The 21,766-nt window shown below is 42.9% G+C and overlaps 1 protein-coding gene and 1 non-coding gene across 2 annotated transcripts in view; one reads left to right on the top strand and one right to left on the bottom strand.

The window, feature by feature from the left end:
* Nucleotides 1-215: 215 nt before the first annotated feature.
* On the top strand, nucleotides 216-298 carry trnal-cag (transfer RNA leucine (anticodon CAG)). The gene has a single exon. It is a non-coding gene; the product is annotated as a tRNA-Leu (tRNA).
* Nucleotides 299-12,741: 12,443 nt separating this feature from the next.
* The window catches only part of LOC127567523 (putative pre-mRNA-splicing factor ATP-dependent RNA helicase DHX32), a 93,517-nt gene continuing 84,492 nt past the window's right edge, over nucleotides 12,742-21,766 (bottom strand). Inside the window, exons 11-12 of the mRNA XM_052010519.1 lie at nucleotides 21,324-21,514; nucleotides 12,742-15,925 (exon numbers count right to left, since the gene is read on the bottom strand). Of these exons, the coding sequence (XP_051866479.1) occupies nucleotides 15,736-15,925; nucleotides 21,324-21,514 (381 nt within the window). The 3' untranslated portion in view covers nucleotides 12,742-15,735. The remainder of the gene's footprint in view (nucleotides 15,926-21,323; nucleotides 21,515-21,766) is intronic.

The raw sequence follows: 21,766 nt of genomic DNA, 5'->3' as shown, positions 1-21,766 counted from the left end.
GGCGTGGAAGCTTTGGAGAGGGTGCAGAGGAGATTTGGATGCTATCTGGGTTGGAGAGCAAGTCTTATGAGGAGAGGTTGAGTGAGTTAGGGCTTTTCTCTTTGGAGCAACGGAGGATGATAGGAGATTTGATCGAGGTATATAAGATTATGAGAGGCATAGACAGAGTGGACAGCCAGCATCTTTTCCCCAGGGTAGCAATGGCAATGGTCGTCATCAGGATGGCCAAGTGGTCGAAGACGCTGCGTTCAGGTCGCAGTCTTCACTGGAGGTGTGGGTTCGAATCCCACTCCTGACAGTTAAGTATTTGGGCGGCACGGTAGCGTAGCGGTTAGCATAACGCTATTACAGCGCCAGCAACCCAGTTTCAATTCCGGCCACTGTCTGTAAGGAGTTTGTACGTTCTCCCTGTGTCTGCGTGGGTTTCCTCCAGTTGCTCCAGTTTCCTCCCACATTCCAAAAGAGGTACGGGTTAGGAAGTTGTGGGCATGCTATGTTGGCGCCGGAAGCGTGGCGTCACTTACGGCCCCCCCGGAACACTCTACGCAAAAAGTGCATTTCACTGTGTGTTTCGATGTACATGTGACTAATAAAGATATCTTAATAATAATAATTCTTAATAATGCCAATACTAGAGGTCACCTGTTTAAGGTGCGTGGAGGAAAGTACAGGGGAGATGTTAGAGGTAGGTTTTTTTTACATAGGGAGTGGTGGGTGCCTAGAATGCACTGCCAGGGGTGGTGGTAGGGGCCAATATGATAAGGCCATTTAAGAGACTATTAGATATGCACATGGATGAAAGAAAAATAAAGGGTTATGGGAGGTGAAGTAGAGAGGGGGGATAGATTGAATGGGGATAAGGTTTATGTAGGTCGGCACAACATCGTGGGCTGAAGGGCCTGTACTGTGCTGTACTGTTCTATGTTCTATATCCATAGATATTGGAGCTATCCATGGATGTTAGATCAGGTAGAATTTATTAGGTGCATCCAGGAGAGTTTCTTAAAACAGTATATGGATAGTCCAACCAGAAGAGTCATATTGGACTTTGTATTGGAAAATGAGCCTGGTCAGATGACTAACCTTTCATTGGGGTAACATTTAGGAAATTGTGATCACAACTCTCTAACTTTTAAGATAGCTATATACAAGTATGGACTTTGCAAGAAAGTATTACCTTGAGGGCGGGAAAATTACGAGAGCATTCAGCAGGAACTAGGGAGAGTAAATTGGGAACCGCTGTTTTTGGGCAAGTCCATATCTGACATGCTTAGATTGTTTAAAGACCAACTGCACAGAGTACAGGACGGGTATGTTCCAGTAAGAAGGAAGGACAAGGATGGCAAGGTAAGGGAACCTTGGATGACGAGAGAGGTTGTGAATATAGTCAAGAAGACAAAGGAAGTATATGTAAGGTTTACGAAGCTAAAATTGAACAGGGTCCTTGAGGAATATAAAGAAACCAGAGAAGAATTCAAGAAGGGAATTAGGAGAGCCAGGAGGGGCCATGAAAAGTCCTTGGCAAGCAGGATTAAGAAGAACCCCAAGGCATTCTATACAGACATCAAGACCAAGAGGGAGAGGGTAGGAACACTCAAGGATAAAGGAGGAAACATGCTTGGAAGCGAAGGATATGGGCAAGGTCCTGAATGAGTAATTTGCGTCAGTATTCACCAATGAGAAGGACGTGGAGGATAATAAGATCAGTGTGAAGCATACTAATATGCTAGGGCATTTTGAGATAAAGAAGGACGTAGCGTTAGGTCTCTTAAAGAACATTAAGGTGGATATGTCCCCAGGGCCTGATGGAATATACCCCAGGTTATTGAGAGAGGAAAGAGATGAAATTGCTGGACCAAGATCTTCATCTTTCCTCTAGCCACAGATGAGGTCCCGGAGGACTGGCAAGTAATTAATCTTGTTCTTTATTCAAGAAGGGAACTATGGATAATCCTGTAAATTATGGATTTGTGAGTCTGACATCAGTGGTAGGGAAGCAATTTGGAAAACCATGGCCTAATTAGGGACAGTCAGCATGGGTTTGTGTGGGATAGACATGTCCTTGAGTTTTTTGACGAGGTGACAAAGGTGATCGATGAAGGTAAATCTGTGGATGTTGCCTGCATGGATTTTAGTAATGCATTCGACAAGATCCCTCATGGGAGGCTCATCCAGAAGATTAAGATGCATGGGATCTATGGTGACGACCATATGGATTCAGAACTGGCTTGGCCATAGAAGACAGAGGGCTGTGGTCTATGGGTCTTATCCTGGCTGGAGGTCTGTGACTAGTGGTGTTCTTCAGGGATCCATATTGAGACCTCTGCTGTTTGTAATATATTGGGTGAAAACATGGATGGCTGAGTTCGTAAATTTGCAGATGACACAAAGAACTCACCTATCCCCTGCCTGTGTGTGCTCCTCCTGCTCCCCCCACCTCCTTATTCTGGCTTCTGCCCTCTTCCTTTCCAGTCCTGATGAAGGGTCTCAGCCCAAAACGTCGACTGTTTATTTCCCTCCATGGATGTTGCCTGACCTGCTGAGTTCCTCCAGCACTTTTTGAGTATTTCCCATCCATGGGCACTATCTACACTTCTCACTGCCAGGGTAAAGCAGCCAACATAATCCAAGATCCCACCCATCCTAGACATTCTCTCTTCTCCCCCCTCCCATTAGACAGAAGATACAAAAGCCTGAAAGCACGTACCACAAGGCTCAAGGACAACTTTTATCTCACTATATCGTTATAAGACTATTGAACAGTTCCCTAGCACGATGGACTCTTGACCTCACAATCTATATTGTTACGACCTTATTGTCTGCCTGCACTGCACTTTCTCTGAACTGTAACACTTTATTCTGCATTGTTGTGTGTCCGTTCCACATTCTGTTATTGCTTTACCCTGTACTACCTCAATGCACTGTGTAATAAATTGATCTGTACGATCGGTACGCAAGACAAAGTTTTCACTGTACCTTGGTACATGTTACAATAATAAACCAATTTACCAATTTAAATTTAAGCTTTTCACTGTACCTTGGTACAAGTGGCAATAATGAACCAATACCAATAATCCTACATTTTCTATTCTTCTCACTTTGTCTCAACTACCACCCCAGATTCTACCACTCACCAATTTACAGTGGCAATTAACCTACCAACCCACACGTCTTTTGGATGTCGGTGGAACCCAGAGCAACCAGAGGAAACCCATGTGGTTACCCACGTGAGTATGTGCAAACTCCACACAGGCAGCACCCGAGGTCAGGATCAAACCCAGCTCTCTGGTGCAGTGATGCAATGGTTCTGCTAGATTCACCACTGTGCTGCCCAGAGCAAGATGCAAGAGGAGACACAAGAGACTACAGATGCTGGAGTCTGGGGCACAAAAGAAACTGCTGGAGGAACTCAGCAGGTAAGGCAGCATCTGTGGGACAAATGGACAGTCGACATTTTGGGTTGAGACCCTTCATCAGAGGCAGGTACGGTAGCGTAGCGGTTGGCGTAACACTATTACAGCACCAGCGACCCGGGTGCAATTCCGGCTGCTGTCTGTAAGGAGTTTGTATGTTCTCCCTGTGTCTGCGTGGGTTTCTTCCGGGTGCTCCGGTTTCCTCCCACATTCCAAAGACGTATGGGTTAGGAAGTTGTGGGCATGCTATGTTGGCGCCAGAAGCGTGGTGACACTTGCGGGCTGCCCCAGAATACTCTACTGAATGGTGTATTTCACTGTATATTTTGATGTACATGTGGCTGATAAAGATATCTTATCTAGACTCAAACAAGAAGCAAGTCAGCTTTCAGCAGGAGAGCAGATGTGGAGGGATGTGTTGGATGAAGGGAATTCTGTGATAAGGCAAGTTGAAATGGCTTAATGGTAGTAATTACCATCACATTAAGCTTCTTGGTCTGTGTAATGTGTTGTTAATGATGTGATACCAGGGCACTTGGAAAAAATCAAGGTAATCATGTTTGACCAAATTATCGTACAGTTGGATTTAGTACTTTACCAGCTGACATCATCACTTACTTTCACAAGCTGATGTGTGGTGGCTGTACCCTGGTGAAGTACTAAATCCAATTGTATGATAAATTGGTCAAACATGATCACCTCGACTTTTTCCAAGTGCCAAGCTGTCACATCTTCAATAATAGTCATAGAGTCATACAGCACGGAAACAGGCCCTCCAGCCCAACTCGTCCATGCTGACTGTATTGCCCAGCGAGCTAGTCCCACCTGCCCACATTTGGCCTATAGCCCTCTAAACCTCTCCTATCCATGTAATAATCCAGATGGCTTTTAAATGTTGCTAAGCTGCCCGCCTCAACCACCATTTCTGGCAGCTCATTCCTAATACGCACCACCCTTTGCGTGAAGAAGTTGCCCCTGATGTCCCTTTTAAATCTCTTGCCTGATTTTAAACCTATGCCCTCTTGCTTTTAGCTCCCCCTCCCTTGAAAAAATACCATGTGCTTTCACCCTGTCTATGCCCCTCATGATCTTATATACCTCTGTTAGGTGACTCCTCAATATCCTGCATTCCAGGGAATAAAGTCCTAGTCTGCGCAACCTCTCCCTGTAACTCAGGCCCCCAAGTCCAGGCAACACCCTGGTAAATCTTTTAGTCACTAAAATTAACACTATAGTCTCTAACATTTACTTGTGACAGATACTAATCACCTTGGGACTTAAAATAAAATCTTGCCAGCTCCAGCTCCACCCCTTCCCCTCACCTCTTTATACTGGCTATGTCCCCTCTATCTCTCAGTCCAGATGAAGGGTCTCAACCCAAAGGTCCATTTCCCTCCACAGATGCTGCCTGACCCACTGAGTTCACCAGCAGTTTGATTTTTTTTGCTCCAGATTCCAGCATCTGCAGTCTGTTCTGCCTGTCTTAAAATAAAAGCCAGTGGGATTTTTTATGTTTCCTTTTTATACTGTAGGAAACTAAGATGAGTTAAGATGAGATATCTTTATTAGTCACATGTACATTGAAACACACAGTGAAATGCATCTTTTGCGTAGTGTTCTGGGGGCAGCCCGCAAGTGTCGCCACACTTCCGGCACCAACATAGCATGCCCACAACTTCCTAACCCATACGCCTTTGGAATGTGGGAGGAAACCGGAGCACCCGGAGGAAACCCACGCAGACACGGGGAGAACGTACAAACCCCTTAGAGCCAGTGGTCGGAATTGAACCCAGGTCGCTGTCACTGTAATAGTGTTACGCCTACCGCTACACTACCGTGCCTGCCCTATTTAGTTCATCTAATCTCTGCCAGGGCTCAGAGCAATCCCATCAATCACATTCCCTTGCCTATTTTGGAGACACAAGAGACTGCAGATGCTGGAAGTGGGTGAAGCAGTGGAGGGTATTGGTATTGGTTTATTATGGAAATGGATAACGAGGGTCTTGACCCGAAACGTTGACTGTCCATTTCCCTCCATAGATGCTGCCTGACCCACTGAGGTCCCCCATGCTTTTTCTGTTGCCCCTGCTGATTTCCTTGCGGTCTGTTCTCTGTCAGATGCTAATTATCTCCCTCAGATACTCCGACCACACACCTACACTAGGAGCAACTTTCTGCCCCCAATTAACCTACCAACCAGCACATCTTTGGGATGTCGAAAGAAACCAGAGCACCTGGAGAAAATCCACATGACTCAGGAGAATGTGGAATCTCCACACAGACAGATAAATAGGAAGAGTCTTTATCCCCTTGACATTGAGATAAAAACAATAGAACAAAGATAGAGCAAATAGGACTGGGATGGAAAGGAAGAAAATTGTTTCTCTCAGAGTGTGGTGGGTAACTGGAATTTATTGCCTGAGACAGTCATAGAGGCAAAATAACATCACTTATACAGTAGTGATCGAGCCATACAGCATGGAAACAGGCCATTCAGCACATCAAGTCCATGCCCCCCAACGGGCACACCTGTATTCATCCCATCTTCTAGCACTTGGCCCTTGGCCTTTTGCAGTGTAGCAGTTATCACATTCGCCTCACGTGTGAAAGATCCCCAGTTCGATCCTGGACTGGAACATGATTTTTATGGCAGGCATGGTAATGTAGCGGTTAGTGTAATGCTTTACTGTGCCAGCCACCCGGGTTCAAATCCAGCCACTGTCTGTAAGGAGCTTGTATGTTCTCCCCATGTCTGTGTGGGTTTCCTCCGGGCGCTCCGGTTTCCTCCCACATTCCAAAGATGTACACGTTAGGAAGTTGTGGGCATGCTAATGTTGGTGCTGGAAGCGTGGCAACACCCCCCACCCAATTTCTCATTTCTTTTTCCCTTTTCTTCGGAGCAGACTCGATGGGCCGAATGGCCTACTTCTGCTCCCTTGTCTTGTGATCTTGCGGGCTGCCCCTAGAACACTCTACACAAAAGAAGCATTTCATTGTGTGTTTCCATGTACGTGTGACTAATGAAGGTATCTTATCTTTTATGCCTAGGTAATTTAAGTGCTCATCTATACACTACTTTAATGCTGTCAGCGACTGCTTGCGCCACTCTGTGTATTACAGGTACCCATCACTCTGGATCCCCCACAGATCCCCTCTAAATCTCTCACCCATTACCCTGAATCTATATCCTTGTTTCATTCACGTCAGGTAAGGGAAAAATTTTTCCTGCAGTCTACCCTATCTCTACCCTTCATAATTTTATATACCTCAATCATGTCCCCACTTAACCTTCCCTTCTCCAGAGAGAACAGACTCAGCCTCCTGAAATGCTGAGTCCATTTCCCTCCACAAATGCTGCCTGACCCACTGAGGTTGCTTTATGCTCCAGATTCCAGCTTCTGCAGTCTCTTGTGTCTCCAGTCCCTTCTCTTAACTGAGGATGTGCACTTGAACAGCTCTTCACCCACAGGGCTAAGGACCAAGTGTTAGAAGGTGGGATTAGGTTGGGGAGCTCTTTTTGGACCAGTATGGAGATAATGGGCTGAACAATCTCCTACGTGATTCTATGGCTCTCCTAATTGGTTTCACTGGGTAAGTGTCATGAAGTCAGACAGCACAGAAACAGGCCCTCAGGACACACGCCAGTCCTAATTGAGGGGTCAGTGGTGGAAAGGGTGAGCGGTTTCAAGTTCTTGGACGTCAACATCTCAGAGGATCTATGCTGGGCCCAACACATTGATGCAATCATGAAGAAGGCATGCCAGCAGCTCTGCTTCATTAGGAGTTTGAGGGGATTTGGTCTGTCACCAAAGACTCTTGCAAGTTTCTACAGATGTAGAGTGGAGAGCATTCTGACTGGTTGCATCACCGCCTGGTATGGATGCTCCAATGCATGGAATTGAAAGAGGCTGCAGAGGGTCATAAACTCAGCCAGCTCCATCACAGGCACAACCCTCCCTGCTATTGGGGTCATGTTCTTTTAAATGTTGTTGTTGTACCTGCCTCAACCACTTCTTCTGGCAGCTTGTTCCATGCGCGCACCACCCTCTGCGTGAAGAAGTTGCACCTCGGGTCCCTTTTAAACCTTTCCCCTCTCACGTTAAATCTATGCCCTTTAGTTTTTGGTTTCCTTTCCCTGGGAAAAAAGATGGTGCACATTCACCCTATCTATGCCCCTCATGATTTTATACACCTCTGGTAAGATCACCTCTCAATCTCCTACACTCCAAGAAATAAGACCATAAGATATAGGAGCAGAATTAGGCCATTTGGCCCATCAAGTCAGCTCTGCCATTCAATCATGGCTGATGTTTTTTTCCTCAAAGTCCTAGCCTGCCCAACCTCTACCTATAAATTAGGTAGAGTCCTAGCAACCTTTTCATAAAAGGTAATCAATTTGCCATAGTGCTGATAGTAGCATGCACTGTGACAAAGAGGGAGAGGGGGCAGATAACAGCGGGGGGCTGCCGGAAACCTGTTCACTGCCAGAAGAGACCAAGACACTTCAGCGGTGGGGTACCAAGAATGAAAAAAGTCAACGTTCCATCACACTTGTCAATGCTGGGGAGGCTTTGATGGCTCAGGTTAATTTGCTGCAATATCTCTGACCCGACTGCTACACAGTTACAACAGAGTCAGTTAGGCTTCTGATCAACAGTTAGCCCTCCACCATTGTTCCAAGACTATACTGCGGAGGATCTCTACAGTGGCGTTGTCAGAGGTTTGGTGGATTCTCTCATTATCTGGTATGTATAACTCAAACAATGTATGGCACTATTTATTCCAGACAAATGAAGGGTCTTGAACGTCAACTGTCTAATTCCCTCCATAGATGCTGCCTGATCCACTGAGTGCCTCCAGCGCTTTCGTGTGTTGCTCCAGATTCCAGCATCTGCAGTTTCTTGTGTCTCATAATATCATGTCTTGCGTCAGATTGGTAAGGTTGCTTCATCAAGGACCTCTCCCACCCCAGTTGTTCTCTCTTCAAATAAATTAGCGGTGAGCGTAATGCTTTACAGCGTCAGCAACCCGGGTTCAATTCCGGCCACTGTCTGTAAGGAGTTTGTATGTTCTCCCCGTGTCTGCGTGGGTTTCCTCCGGGTGCTCCGGTTTCCTCCCACGTTCCAAAGACGTACGGGTTAGGAAGTTGTGGGCATGCTACGTTGGCGCCAGAAGCGTGGCGACACTTGTGGGCTGCCCACAGAACACTCTAAGCAAAAGATGCAGTTCACTGTGTGTTTCGATGGACATGTGACTAATAAAGATATCTTATCTCTCTCAAAGAAATTTGGCATGTCCCCTTTGACCCTCACCAATTTTTATTGATGCACCATAGAAAGCATCCTATCCAGATGCATCACAGCTTGATACGGCAACTGCTCCGCCCGTGACCACAAGAAATTCCAGAGTTGTGGACACAGCTCAGCACATCACCAGCCTCCCCTCCATGGACTCTGTACACACTTCTCGCTGTCTCAGTAAAGCAGCCAACATAATCAAAAACCCCTCCCACCCTGGACATTCTCTCTTCCCCCCTCCCATCAGACAGACAGTACAATAGTCAGTACCACCAGGCTCAAGGACCCTTAGTACGATAAGATGGACTGTTGACCTTACAATCTACCTCGGCATGGCCTTGCACCTTATTGTCTGCCTGCACTGTACCTGTAACACTTTATTCTGCATTCTGTTATTGTTTTCTCTTGTACTACCGCAATGCATTGTTGTAATGAAATTATCTGTATGGATGGCATGCTAAACAAAGTTTTTCACTGTACCTCAGTACATCTGACAATAATAAACCAATTTACCAATTTATCCCTCCTCCCATTGGGCAGAAGATGCAAAAGCTTGAGAATATGTACCATCAGGACAGCTTCTATCCTTCTGTTTTAATACTCTTACAACAGAAGGTTATAACAGACCTCATATAAAGATGTACTCTTAATCTCTCAATCTACCGTGTTGTGGCCCTTGCACTTTATTTGTCTACCTGCACTGCACTTTCCCTGTAACTGTAATGCTGTACTCTGGAGTGTTTTTATTTCCTTTTGTCCTACCTTGATGTACTTATGATCTGTCTGGATGGCACACAAACTAAAGCTTTTCAGCATATCTCAGTACGTGACAATAATAAACCAATTACCATTAACCATGGAGATCTGACTGAAGCTCAACATTTCCAGAAGGCATTTAGCAAGGTGTCACATAAAAGGCTGGTGCACGAGTTAATTTGGTAAATTTTATTATTATCGTCAAATGTACCAAGGTACAGTGAAAAGCTTTGTTTTGCATGCCATCACATCAATACATCGAGGTAGTACAAGGGAAATGCAATAACAGAATGCAGAATATAGTGTTACAGGTACTGAGAAAGTGCAGTGCAGTGCAGGCAGACAATAAGGTGCAAGGGCCATGACGAGGTAGACTGTGAGGTCAAGTGTCCATCTTATTGTACAAGAGGTCTGTTCAATAGCCTTATAACATCAGGACAGAAGCTGTCCTTGAGCCTGGAGGTACGTGCTTTCAGGCTTTTGTATCTTCTGCCCATTTGCGGCGGGGGGGTGGGGAAGTGGTCCTTGATTACGTTGACTGCTTTACCAAGGAGGGGAAGCTGCTTTTCTGGTATTGCTCATGGTATAAGGAAGTATGTAAGCATTGATTGAAAACTGGTCATCACACAGAAGACAGATTCAGAATAAATGGGTCATTTTCAGGCAGGGAGGATATAAATCGTGGAGTGCCTCAAGGAGTAGTTCTTAGCCCTCAATTATTTCGATTAACAACCTGAAAGGAGCAGGGTGTAAGGTATCCAAACTCACTGACAACTCAGAAGTGGATGGGATGGAGTGATTTGGATCCTGCAACAGGGTAAGTTGAGTGAGTGGGCAGAAAGTTGGTAAAGTTTAATGAAAGAGAGAAAAGAGCTTGAAGACCCACACTCAATGATTTAGGAAGAGCTTCTTCCCCTCCATCAGATTTCTGAATGGTCCATGAACACTACCCCATTATTCCTTTGTTTTTGCTCTATTTATTTATTTTGTAATTTATAGTAATTTTTATGTCTTTGCACTGTATTGCTGCGGCAGAACAACACATTTCACGTCATATAAGCAGTGATAATGAATTTGATTCTGAAAAGTTAGCAAGCGGGTGCATGAAGTAGTGAGAAAGGCAAATGACACATTTGTCTTTATTGCAAGGGGTCTGGACTTTAGAAAAAGGGAAGTAGTATTGTTACAATTGTAAAGTGTGTTGGTGAGGCCAAACCTGGAGTTCTGTGCAGTTCTGGCTGCTTTGTTCAAGAACGGATATGTTACCATTGGAGGTAGTGCAGATGAGATTCACTGGGCTAATAACTGGAAGGTGAAGGTTATTCCATCACGAGGGGCTAAAAGAGTATGGATCTGTATTCTTTGGTTTTGAAGAATGGGGATAATCTTATTGAAATATATAAGATCCTGAGGGGTCATGACAGGGATAATGTTGAGCTGTTTTCATTAGTGGGCAAGTCTTAAAGGGGACAGTCATGTAAAATAGTAATTTCTTCTCATAGAAAGTGGTGAACCTCTAGAATTGTCTAGACCAGAGGGCTGTGGAGGCTACATCATTGGAGGATGTAGATACATTTTAGAATGATTGGATTATTGAGAGCTGGGGGAAACTAGCACAACAGAGGAGTTGAGGCCTGGGGCAGATCAGCCTCGATCAGATTGAACAGCAGGGTAGGCTTAAGGAGCCTGGTGACCTACTCCTGTGCCTATTTCCTTGTGGTCTTATGTAATTGAAGCATTCAGCCTCTTCTACAGTGTAGACAATGCCCTAAGCAATTCCTGCATCAATGTCCTGGGACCTGTGAAAATTGGTCCTGCACAATCACAACAAATTTCTTTTGTACTTGGCTATTATGCTAGCTCCGAGAATTTCCCTTTCCCTTGCAGTCAAAGCATTGAATGTTTATTGCATTTACAGTTCAAAACACAAAGGAGTAAGACTGTTATAACCAAAGACTATGTCACTGTAGAAACATGTGAGCACAGTCCACTTGAGGGACAAGTCCACTTACGATAGTGGGAATGCTACAGTGAAGTTATCAGTTGCAGACACAGACTTGTGATTTTCCAATGTAACAGGCACTCTGTTAAAAGAAAACAAAACAAGAAAGGGTTTTTGTTTCATCTTGTAATCATTAAAATTGACAATTCCGCCACCATTGAAATTTATTACTTAATTTTTGATATTGTCCGCATGACATTCATAAAAGTACAACAATTTTGTAATAGGCTAAAAGTTTACAGCAAATTTCTTCCTTGATTCAAAGGAAATTTCCATGTGTGCTTATGACATGTATTCTAGAAATGGCAAAAGAGAGAAAGAGAATGAACCAAAATAAATATAGCAGCAACACCTAATATTTTCAGTTAGCTCCAAATTCAATAGCACAGCAGAATTCACCATCTGTGCAATTGGCACATACAGAAAATAAATTACGTAAGGACAAAAGTCCTAAAATTGTGTGTGAAGAAGCACGATGTCAGTTCCTTTCAAATAAATTATAAAGCTTTCACTTGGAAACAATGTCGAAGTTTTACTGAGTTATTCCTGACTAATGATTCCTTGATTTCAAATGTATGGACCCTGCTGTCCAAAGCTAAGTCGTCATTTGCAAATTAAAAACTTCCACCATGCCACTCCCCCAACAAATCCAGTGATATACTGATGACTTTGTTGTAGGAACTGACCTTAATTTGTTTTCTACTTCATTGGAAACATTAACTTTCCTCCATCCCCAAGGCGAGAACTTCCAAGACCAGCGGAAGATTTGACATCCTAGAAAATGATCCACATGCATTTAAAGCACCCCTTAATGAGCAAGAAAGTGAAACGTGCTACAGCTCATTGAGACGTGAAGCTCAATACAAATGTGTCTATTTGCAAGCTGCTCTTTGCAGATCTACTCATTAATTCACCGATTTACTTCTTAGCTGTAGTTACAAAGAGTTATCTGGAATAAATGATCATTTTTTGCAAAGGAAATTATGAAGTTACATCAATTTGATTTCTTTGCTTGATAGGCGAAATTCTTTTGCCTTAAATTGCACACCCTGTCGCGGTTAAAATGAAACCGAGTTTTGGAACATATGCTTAACACTTCAATTATCTAAATCACTTCTGACTAGAAGTTCCAATCACCATTTAAAACCCTATCTGCAATGGCATCAACAGATGTGGAGCAACTCAGACGTTCAGAGTTGAAGTCTCCCTCGAGTTGTTTCCTTAATCCAGAGCAGGAGACGCGCCAACTTCACTGAATCCTGAAAACATGTGATTGCCTGACAAGCTGGACTCGTGAATCTTTTGGGTTACACTAGGTCTGAAAGAGGTTGCTCTACAACTTCTTCAGCAGCAGAACAATATCAGAGATAACTTGGCCTGCACATTAATTGAGTTTCCTCTGAACCCACCCTCGAGACGAAATGATTGAGAACTGGTGTTGCAATGCCAAAGGAAAATAAAATATTATTTAGAACAGTCTCAATTGGACAATGTTAAAATATTGATTTTAAAGCTTGTAGTGGATATACATAACAATCAACTCTACAGTGCTAATATTTGTAGTTGAGAGACAGTAGCTCAACACATTGATCTTTTAAAATCATAATATAAAACAATTCACAATTATTCATATTTTGTGATAATAAAACTTTGGCTCCATCACCACCAAAAGGTGCAGATGTGACTCTGCAAAGGTAATTTTATATTTCTTGTTCTGACTCTTCCTGATGCCCAAGTTGGATTCAATTTCTGCGGATGATACTCGAGATCAGACAGTGCCTTTCAGTGCACCAGTTGATAAGCTCTGTCCAATCTATAACTCATTCAACACCTCATTAACTTTCCCCAATATAGGCTGGTGCAGAGTGATCAAGAATGAGAACTCCAGATGATATTTTCCCTCCTGTATAAACCACAGCAACAGAGCCGCAAAGAGATTGAGAGCAGTTAACCCAATATATAGCACATAATCTAATCTCAACAGCAACACTGTGAATTTATTTGCCAGGGAGAACAGGGCTGGCCACTTTGCTATAAGGTTACAAACTGCACCTTGTGGTAGTGCCTACTTGAATGTTTTGGGGCCATTCACATATCCCCCTTCAGCCCCAAGATTTGGAGAGATCCCAGCAAGTAAAGAAACGGTATTAGAGCAATCATACACCCAAAACAGAGGAGTTAAACAAATGCATTGGGTCTGCTTTTAGCTACCAGTCCAGGATTCCCAAGTTTGAAAGTTCCAATGAAGGCTTCCGTTAGGAAAAATAAGGAAAAAGTATTGTAAGTGGTTGAGTTCTGAAATAAATAGGGCACTTCAAGACTGTGCTACAGTACTGTTCAAAGCAAAGGTTCTGCAGATCAACCATTAAAAGCATCTAAAGAACAAACTCTATGGATGGAAAGGTGTTCTGACAATGCATTTACATCACCAGAATGGAAACCCATACCCTCTGGCCATTACCCACCAAGTAAACCATGTAGAGTAAGCATGGGCAGAATAACTATATGGCAGTGGACCACTGTCCTCTTGAACAATGATGACTGCCAGGTCAGGTATGCATCACATTGGAGCAAAAAACAAACAGCTGGAAAAACTCAGTGGGTCAAGCAGCATCCATGGAGGGAAACGGACAGTTGACGTTTCAGGTCCAGATGAAGGGTCTCGACCCGAAACACTGACGGTCTATTTCTCTCCACAGGTGCTGCGTGACCTGCTGAGTTCCTCAAGCAGTTTGATTCTCCGCTCCAGATTCCAGCATCTGCAGTGTCTTGTGCCTCCATGCATCACTCTGGGTTGTACCTGGGACCATTTCCAGAACCCTGTTGCAGACAGAAACCGACAAGTTGGCTGTTTTAGCATTTCAGTTCTGGGATATTCCCAATGGAAACATGCTGTTTTGAGTGTAAATATAAAAACTGAGACAACCACCAAACTATTTACAAAGAGTCAAGGAGAAAGTTACAAATCTAGTTGTATAACTGTACAATCAATTTAGTGTCCAACTTCTTAAAAAGTCAAATAGTGCATTAGACTTTTGTATTGCTACACTACTTCTGTCCAGTTATACTTGTCTAATGTGCAAACTTCAAGGGACAGTATTATTTTTTTGATTTGGACTTACAAATATGCACAGACACAGATAAACACACACATACAAATACAGGCAAAGACACACAGAAACACCTGCCCACACAGAATTTTCCCATGGTAGAGATGAGGTTTCATGGCCAACTGTACTATTTACTTATCAAAAAGGAGTAAGAGGAGAACAGCCAATGAACCTTGACGTGTTATACACCAGAGAAAGAGGCCATTTCGTATAACAAACCGTGTCTTCATTAGGCATCTTAACTAATCATTATTCACTCTCCATTTCCTAACACAGTTCTTTTTAAGCAACTAGCTGATATTCTTTTAAGAGAATTCGTGCTGCTATCAGTAGATTTTTTAAAAAATCATGAGCCTCTGACTTCAATTCTTTCATTTTAAAGAAATTATTGTTTGTGTTCTAAGTGAAGGATGCTAGTTTTGGGAAAGGGAGTTTTTTCCCTACTGCCTAGGTAGAAGTAATGAGGTAAAATGCTACTGAGCTGCAGGATAAAACAGCTAAATATTTGCCTAAGTGCCAATCTCAGTAGCAGAATACCCCCACATATCTACGAGGCATTTCACTATTTCCAGAGCAGAATTCACACTATCACATTAAAAAAAAGATAATTCTATGTTATAGGCCATTAATGAACATGGATTGAGATTGCCTAAATTCATTTCACACGGGACCTTTACATGTACTCTGCAGTGAGCTCCAGAAAAGGCAGTGTACCTAACCTCAGGTTTCTAACTCGAAGGAGAAGAGGCAAACAAAGATAGGTCAGGAGGGAATACTTTCAACTGAAAGTGACTCACTGTTTTCTGAACCAAAATATCTTCTGACTAGAATCTCAGAATCACACAGTCCTTCAATCCAAATTGTCTGATCTTTGAAAGTGCTATCCAATTACTCCTGTTCCCCAAACTTTTCCTTGCAGGTCTTTATCCTTCTCCCTTTAGAACGTTACAGTTATCACCACCCTTTTAGGCAGATCACAACTTGGGAAAGCAAAACAAAATTCTCTTCATCTGGTTGATTTTTTAATAAGGAAGCAAGATGGTGCGGGAAATATTCCTATGCTGGATTTGGTTCCCATGTAGTGGTACGTGTTAAGTTGACGGCCAGCTGTCATTAGTGACTGGTCCCTTTGGGTGGTATTATCTCTCTCTCTCCATTCACTGAAGCAAGCAGAGTTCCTCATTTTCGCCCGCTTCTAAATTTTCTTCTTCCTTCAGAGCTTCCTCTGCCTCTTCATCAGGCTGTGGTTCAGTCCCGCTCACCTTCTCCCGAAGTTCCACGAGCAGGTCACGGCTCTCGCTAGCTGGTAGGTTGCTAAGGTAGTACTGTGGTGCAAGCTCAATCAGCCTACAAGAGGGAAATGGAGAAAGCAGGGGTGTCAGAAATTCCCATCTAAATGCATTATACAGGCACGGTAGTGTAGCCTTTAGCGTAATGCTTTACAGCGCCAGCGACCCGGGTTCAATTCCGGCCACTGTCTGTACGGAGTTTGTACGTTCTCCTCGTGTCCGCGTGGGTTTCCTCCGGGTGCTCCAGTTTCCTCCCACATTCCAAAGACGTGCTGGTTAGGAAGTTGTGGGCACGCTATGTTGGCGCCGGAAGTGTGGCGACACTTGCGGGCTGCCCCCAGAACATTCTACGCAAAAAGATGCATTTCACTGTGTGTTTCGATGTACATGTGACTGATAAAGATATCTTATCTTACATATTTCACATATTAAAAGAAAAAAGTCAAACTACACCAGGGGACCTATTCATTTGATACTTCAACAAATCCTCAGTACAACTTGATAAATCAGCGAAAATAATTATTTGAATATTGGAAGCAAAAGGACTTGTGTCTTAGATTTAAATATGGATACAAATCCTTTCCATCAAACTCTAACAGAGCGATAAGATTCAGATTAATTTATTGTCATATACACCAGGGTGCAATGAAATTCCTTGCTCGCATGTAAATTTAGATACAAAAATTAAATTTAGGTCATTTTCTGGGAATTATCCTTCACTGATTGAATAATTTCAAAGGAGCTGAATGCAGTGAGGAAGACCAGCCTAATTAAATTTCACAGAGGTCAAAGAACAGGGAAACAGGCCCTTCAGCCCATCAAGTCCATGCTGACCATCAAGCTCCCATTTACACCAATCCTTGAAGAAACATTTTAACAAGAGAGTAACATTTTGTTTTAAATGGATTGGAGTGTGATCAGCCAAGCAGCCTGCCCCTATTCTGTGGTCTACAGCTCACCAAATGGTGAGCCTCGTTTGTTAATGTATGGTTATATGAAAGATATGTGTCTTTAGAGGACTTTAGTTATGGGGAGGGATTGGATAGGCCTGGTTGTTTTCTCGGGAGAGAAGGCTGATGGGTGACCTGATAGAAGTATGCAAAATTATGAGAGACAGATATATTGTCAAAATCTTTTTCCCCATAGTAGAGGTATCAAAAACAAAAAGTTTAAGCTGAGCAGGAGAAATTTTTAGAACATAAAACACTACAGCACAGTACAGGCCCTTCAGCCGACAATGTTGTGCCGACATTTTATCCTGCTCTAAGATTTATCCAACCCTACCCTCCCACATAGCCCCCTATTTTTCTATCATTTATGTGTCTATCTAAGTCTCTTAAATGTCCCTAATGTATCTGTCCCCACAACCTCTGCCGGCAGTGTGTTCTACGCACCGACCACTCTCCGTGTAAAAAAAACTTACCTCTGACATCCCCCTTATACCTTCCTCCAATCACCTTAAAATTATGTCCCCTCGTGTTAGCCATTGTCGCCCTGGGAAAAAGTCTGACTGTCCACTCAATCTACGCCTCTTATCATCTTGTACACCTCTCATCCTCCTTCACTCCAAAGAGGGAAGCCCTACCTCGCTCAACCTATCCTCATAAGACATGCTCTCCAATCTAGGCAGCACCCTGGTAAATCTCCTCGGCACCCTCTCTAAAGCTTCCACATCCTTCCTATAATGAGGTGACCAGAACTGAACACAACTGAACAAATCAATGTACTTATGTACAGAATAGTCAAAGTTGAGTTTGAGAATACTCAACAATAAACTCGACTTTGACTTTGGTCTGGATGGCATTCAAACAAAAGCTCTTCGCTGTATCCCGGTACATGTAACAACAATAAACCAATTACCAAGATACAAAAATTGTGCTCTCTATAGATCAAATATAGCTCCAGTAGTATTGATAAATGATCAGGATCCTAAACAGCTAAAAAAGGGACAAGGAAATTATCTTGAGGTAAAAGAGGTCATCTTGGGCAGACAAGAAAAAGTTAATGGTCACCATGAGGAAGTTCTTGTTGAAAACATCCCAGCAGTTAAAGTACAAAATTGACAAAAAAATGCAACAATACGTATTTTTTGACAACATCTTGACAATCCACAGAAGAAACAAAGATTCTCTGTATGATTACAAAGCAGGGAAAGAGCAGCTAACACACACTCAGAATGGGGAAGACCCTGCCTGACCCAGTCAATTAACATTTTTCAGGAAGTGATACCCGAGTGAACTTTGGAAAACCCTATGATGCGGCATACTTACAAACTGCAAAATCCCTTTATCTAAATTTCACAAAAAAAAACTGTCAGAAGCTTAGGGCTGTGGATTGAAGGTGGAAATTAGCAGCAATTGTGAAGAGACATGACCTTAATAAATTAATACAGGAACCAAAGAACAGGACACTTTAAGATGAAAAGCTAGTGGAGGTCCAAAGAGACTAGGGATTTGCGTGCACAAATCAAATTGCCCTGAACAATGTATAGGAGAGTAATCAAAAAAATTAATCATGTTGATATTTACAGAAAGCATGGAAGGAGGTAATTCAGTGCTAGTTCTATAAATACACAATCCAACTATTCCCATTCTCCCACCCTCTGCTTTTGAGTACTTTCAAGTACTTGTGCAGTTCCCTTTTGAAAGCCACTAGCAAATCTGTTTCCACTAACCCCCAACAACCTACATCGCCAGCAGTGTATTCTAGATTCTAACCACTTGCTGCAAAACAAAAAGATTTTTCTCATGACAGTTTTTATGCCAGTCTTTTTACGTTCCCCAGTTCATGATCCTTCTGCTGATGGAAATGGTTCCCCTCTACCCATTCTGTCCATACCCTTCCTATATTAAAATACCTCTTTCTCAAAAAAAAATCCCAAATTCTTCAATGTTTCCAAGTAATTAAAGTCCCTCATTTCTGGAATCACATAGGTAATTCTCTCTAAGGCCTTCAGATCATTCTCAAAGAGTGGCATCCAGAATTTGATAAAACACACCAGTTGTGGCTCAACCATTTAGTTTGACGTGATGGTTCATCATGACTTCCTTTCACTTGTTCTCTATGGCTCTATTTATAAAGCCCAGGATCCCATAATCTTCAATCCTGTCACTTTCAATGAACAATGCACATATACCCTCAACATCTCCGACCATTCATTAGCAGAGTCACTAAAGACTCTTGCAAATTTCTATAGATGTATGGTGGAGAGCATTCTGACTGGTTGCATCATTGCCTGGTATGGAGGCTCCAATGTGCAGGATCAAAAGAGGCTGCAGAGAGTTGTAGACTCAGCCAGCTCCATCACAGGCACAACCCTCCCTGCCATCGAGGATATCTTCAAAAGGTGGCGCCTCAAGAAGGTGGCATCCATCGTTAAAGACCCTCACCACCCGGGACATGTCTTCTTCATGTTACTACTATAAGGGAGGAGGCCTGAAGACCCACACTCAACATTTCAGGAACAGCTTCTTCCCCTCCACCATCAGGTTTCTAGACGGTCCATGAACACTACCTTGTTATTCCTCTTTTGCACTATTTATTTATTTTCGCAACTTATAGTAATTTTATGTCTTTATGTCTTGCACTGTACTGCTGCTGCAAAACAACAGATTTCGTGACATATGTCAGTGATAATGAACCTGATTCTGACTGACATTGAAAGATAAATCGATCTGGAACATTAGTTCCTTTTCGCTTCCACAGATGGTGCCTGACCCTCTGAATATGGCCAATATTGTGTTTTAATTTCTGCAGGTTTTTTTTTGTTTTTGATTACCCTCATAGCTTTCTGTCACTATACCCCATTTAGAATAGTCTCTTCTAGATTATTGTCTAGCCTCATTCTTTCTAATGAAACGAATGCCAGACTTTTCTGTGTTAAATTTCATCTCCCATGAATCCATCTATTCTACCAGCCTGTCTGCTTCTTCTTGGTTGTTGCAGCTGTCATTGCTGTTCGAGCTATTGTTGATGCTGATATTACTTCTATTGTTACTGGTCTTATTATTACTGCTTCTATTATTGGCATTGTTCCCTCTGTCATTATTGCATTTGTTTTTGTGGTGCTATTATTATTTCTATTCTGTCAGTATTGTATTCTAGTCCTCTAGGTTAAGCAAATGGTTGAAGTTATGCTAAGGCTTTTCAAAGTCCTAGTTGGACTACACCTGAAGTACCACGAGGAGTTCAGTCCTTAAGGAAGAGCAATTGGATTCGGCCTCCACAGACCAAAATCACTATTGGAATTGGTTTATTATTGTCACTTGTACTGAGGCACAGTGAAGAACTTGTCTTGCATACAGATCAATTCATTACACAGTGCATTGAGGTAGTACAAGGTAAGACAAAACAGAATACAGAGTAAAGTGTCACAGCTACAGGGGAAGTGCAGTGCAGGTAGACAAAATGGATTCTGAGTTACATTTTTAGGAGATATGGAACTTGGAAGAGTACTTGGTTGAAGTTTCCCAGATATTATGGAGAACAGATCAGCTAAGCAGAGATACATTAGATTAAAATTTAGGTCCAATGGACATTGTTTAAAAAGCTCATCTTTGGGCTGAAGGGCCTGTTCCTGTGCTGTACTGTTCTATGATGGTGAGACCACACTCGTACTGTGTGTAGTTCTGGTTGCCTAGGTATAGGAAGGATGTCATTGAGCTGGAAAGGGCACAGAAAATATTCACAAGGACATTACCGGAACTGGAGGGGAGTCAGAAGGAGAGACTGGATAGGCTGGGACTATTCTCCCGGTGCGTACAAGGCTGAGGGGTGTCCTCATAGCGATTTATAAAACCATGAGGGGCATAGATAAGGTGAATAGTCGCAGTCTTTTTTCCAGGGTACAGGAGTCTAAAACTAGAGGGCATAGGTTTAAGGTGAGAGGGGAAAGATTTAAAGGGGACCAGAGAGGCAAGTTTTGCCAGACAGAGAGTGATGGGTATCTGAAACAAGCTGCCAGAGGAAGTGGCTGGGGAGGGGGTTACAATTACAATGTTTAAAAGACACTTGGACATGTACATGGATGGGAAAGATTAAGAGGGATATGGGCCAGATGCAGGAAAATGGGACTAGCTGAGGTCGGCAATTTGGCCAGCACGGACGTATTGGGCCAAAGGGCCTAGTTCCAATCTGCATGACTCTATGTTCTGGGGTGATTAAATGGTATTAACATTCACTTTAATCTGGTGAAGTATTAGATGTTCTCTTAACTTGATGTAATACCAGGATCTGACAACAAAGACGCTTCCTGAAGATACATTCCTAACCCATATTAATGTTCGTGGTTTTGAATTATTTTACTTCATTTAAAAAAAAACAGATTTTGTGACATAATATCATGCTTTTGAATAATTTATTCTGCCAAGAATATGATGCGTTTGCAGTACTTCCCACCCCCTTCCCCCTGAGCACACCCCGGTCTGAAGAATAGACCCATTTTACAATAGCCTTACATTTCAGGTTGGATCTCAGAGACAACGCTGATGCAGTTGTCTTGGAAGATGGTAAACTCATGATACAGGACCCAAGAGGGAGGTCGCGGCTGAGGTTTTCTGGTGAGATAGCACGACAAAGGATGAAGGTAAGCCACGTGCTTGTGATTCAGCATCAAGTAATTTCCAGACCCATCGACATCTCTAGCCACCTAGAAACAGGTCATTTTTGAGGGCGTGGTAGGAGGAGGAAGGATGCAAAGAGGAAAGAGGGAAGAGTAGTGTTGTTAACCCAATAAAACAAATGAAGTCCCTAAAATTTCCACTGAATTGCATATAGTTACCATGCACTAAGAATACAATCACAGGCTTATTCCATAGTTTGTCATCAAAGTGATTTTTTCCTTCTAGTTCATTGTTATTGTCATAGGCGTACATAGGGAAAAAATTCCATGAAAATTAGC

This window comes from Pristis pectinata, chromosome 2 (assembly GCF_009764475.1).
Source record: "Pristis pectinata isolate sPriPec2 chromosome 2, sPriPec2.1.pri, whole genome shotgun sequence".
In the NCBI taxonomy this organism is placed as follows: Eukaryota; Metazoa; Chordata; class Chondrichthyes; order Rhinopristiformes; family Pristidae; genus Pristis; species Pristis pectinata.
This window is presented reverse-complemented; position numbering and strand designations above follow the sequence as displayed.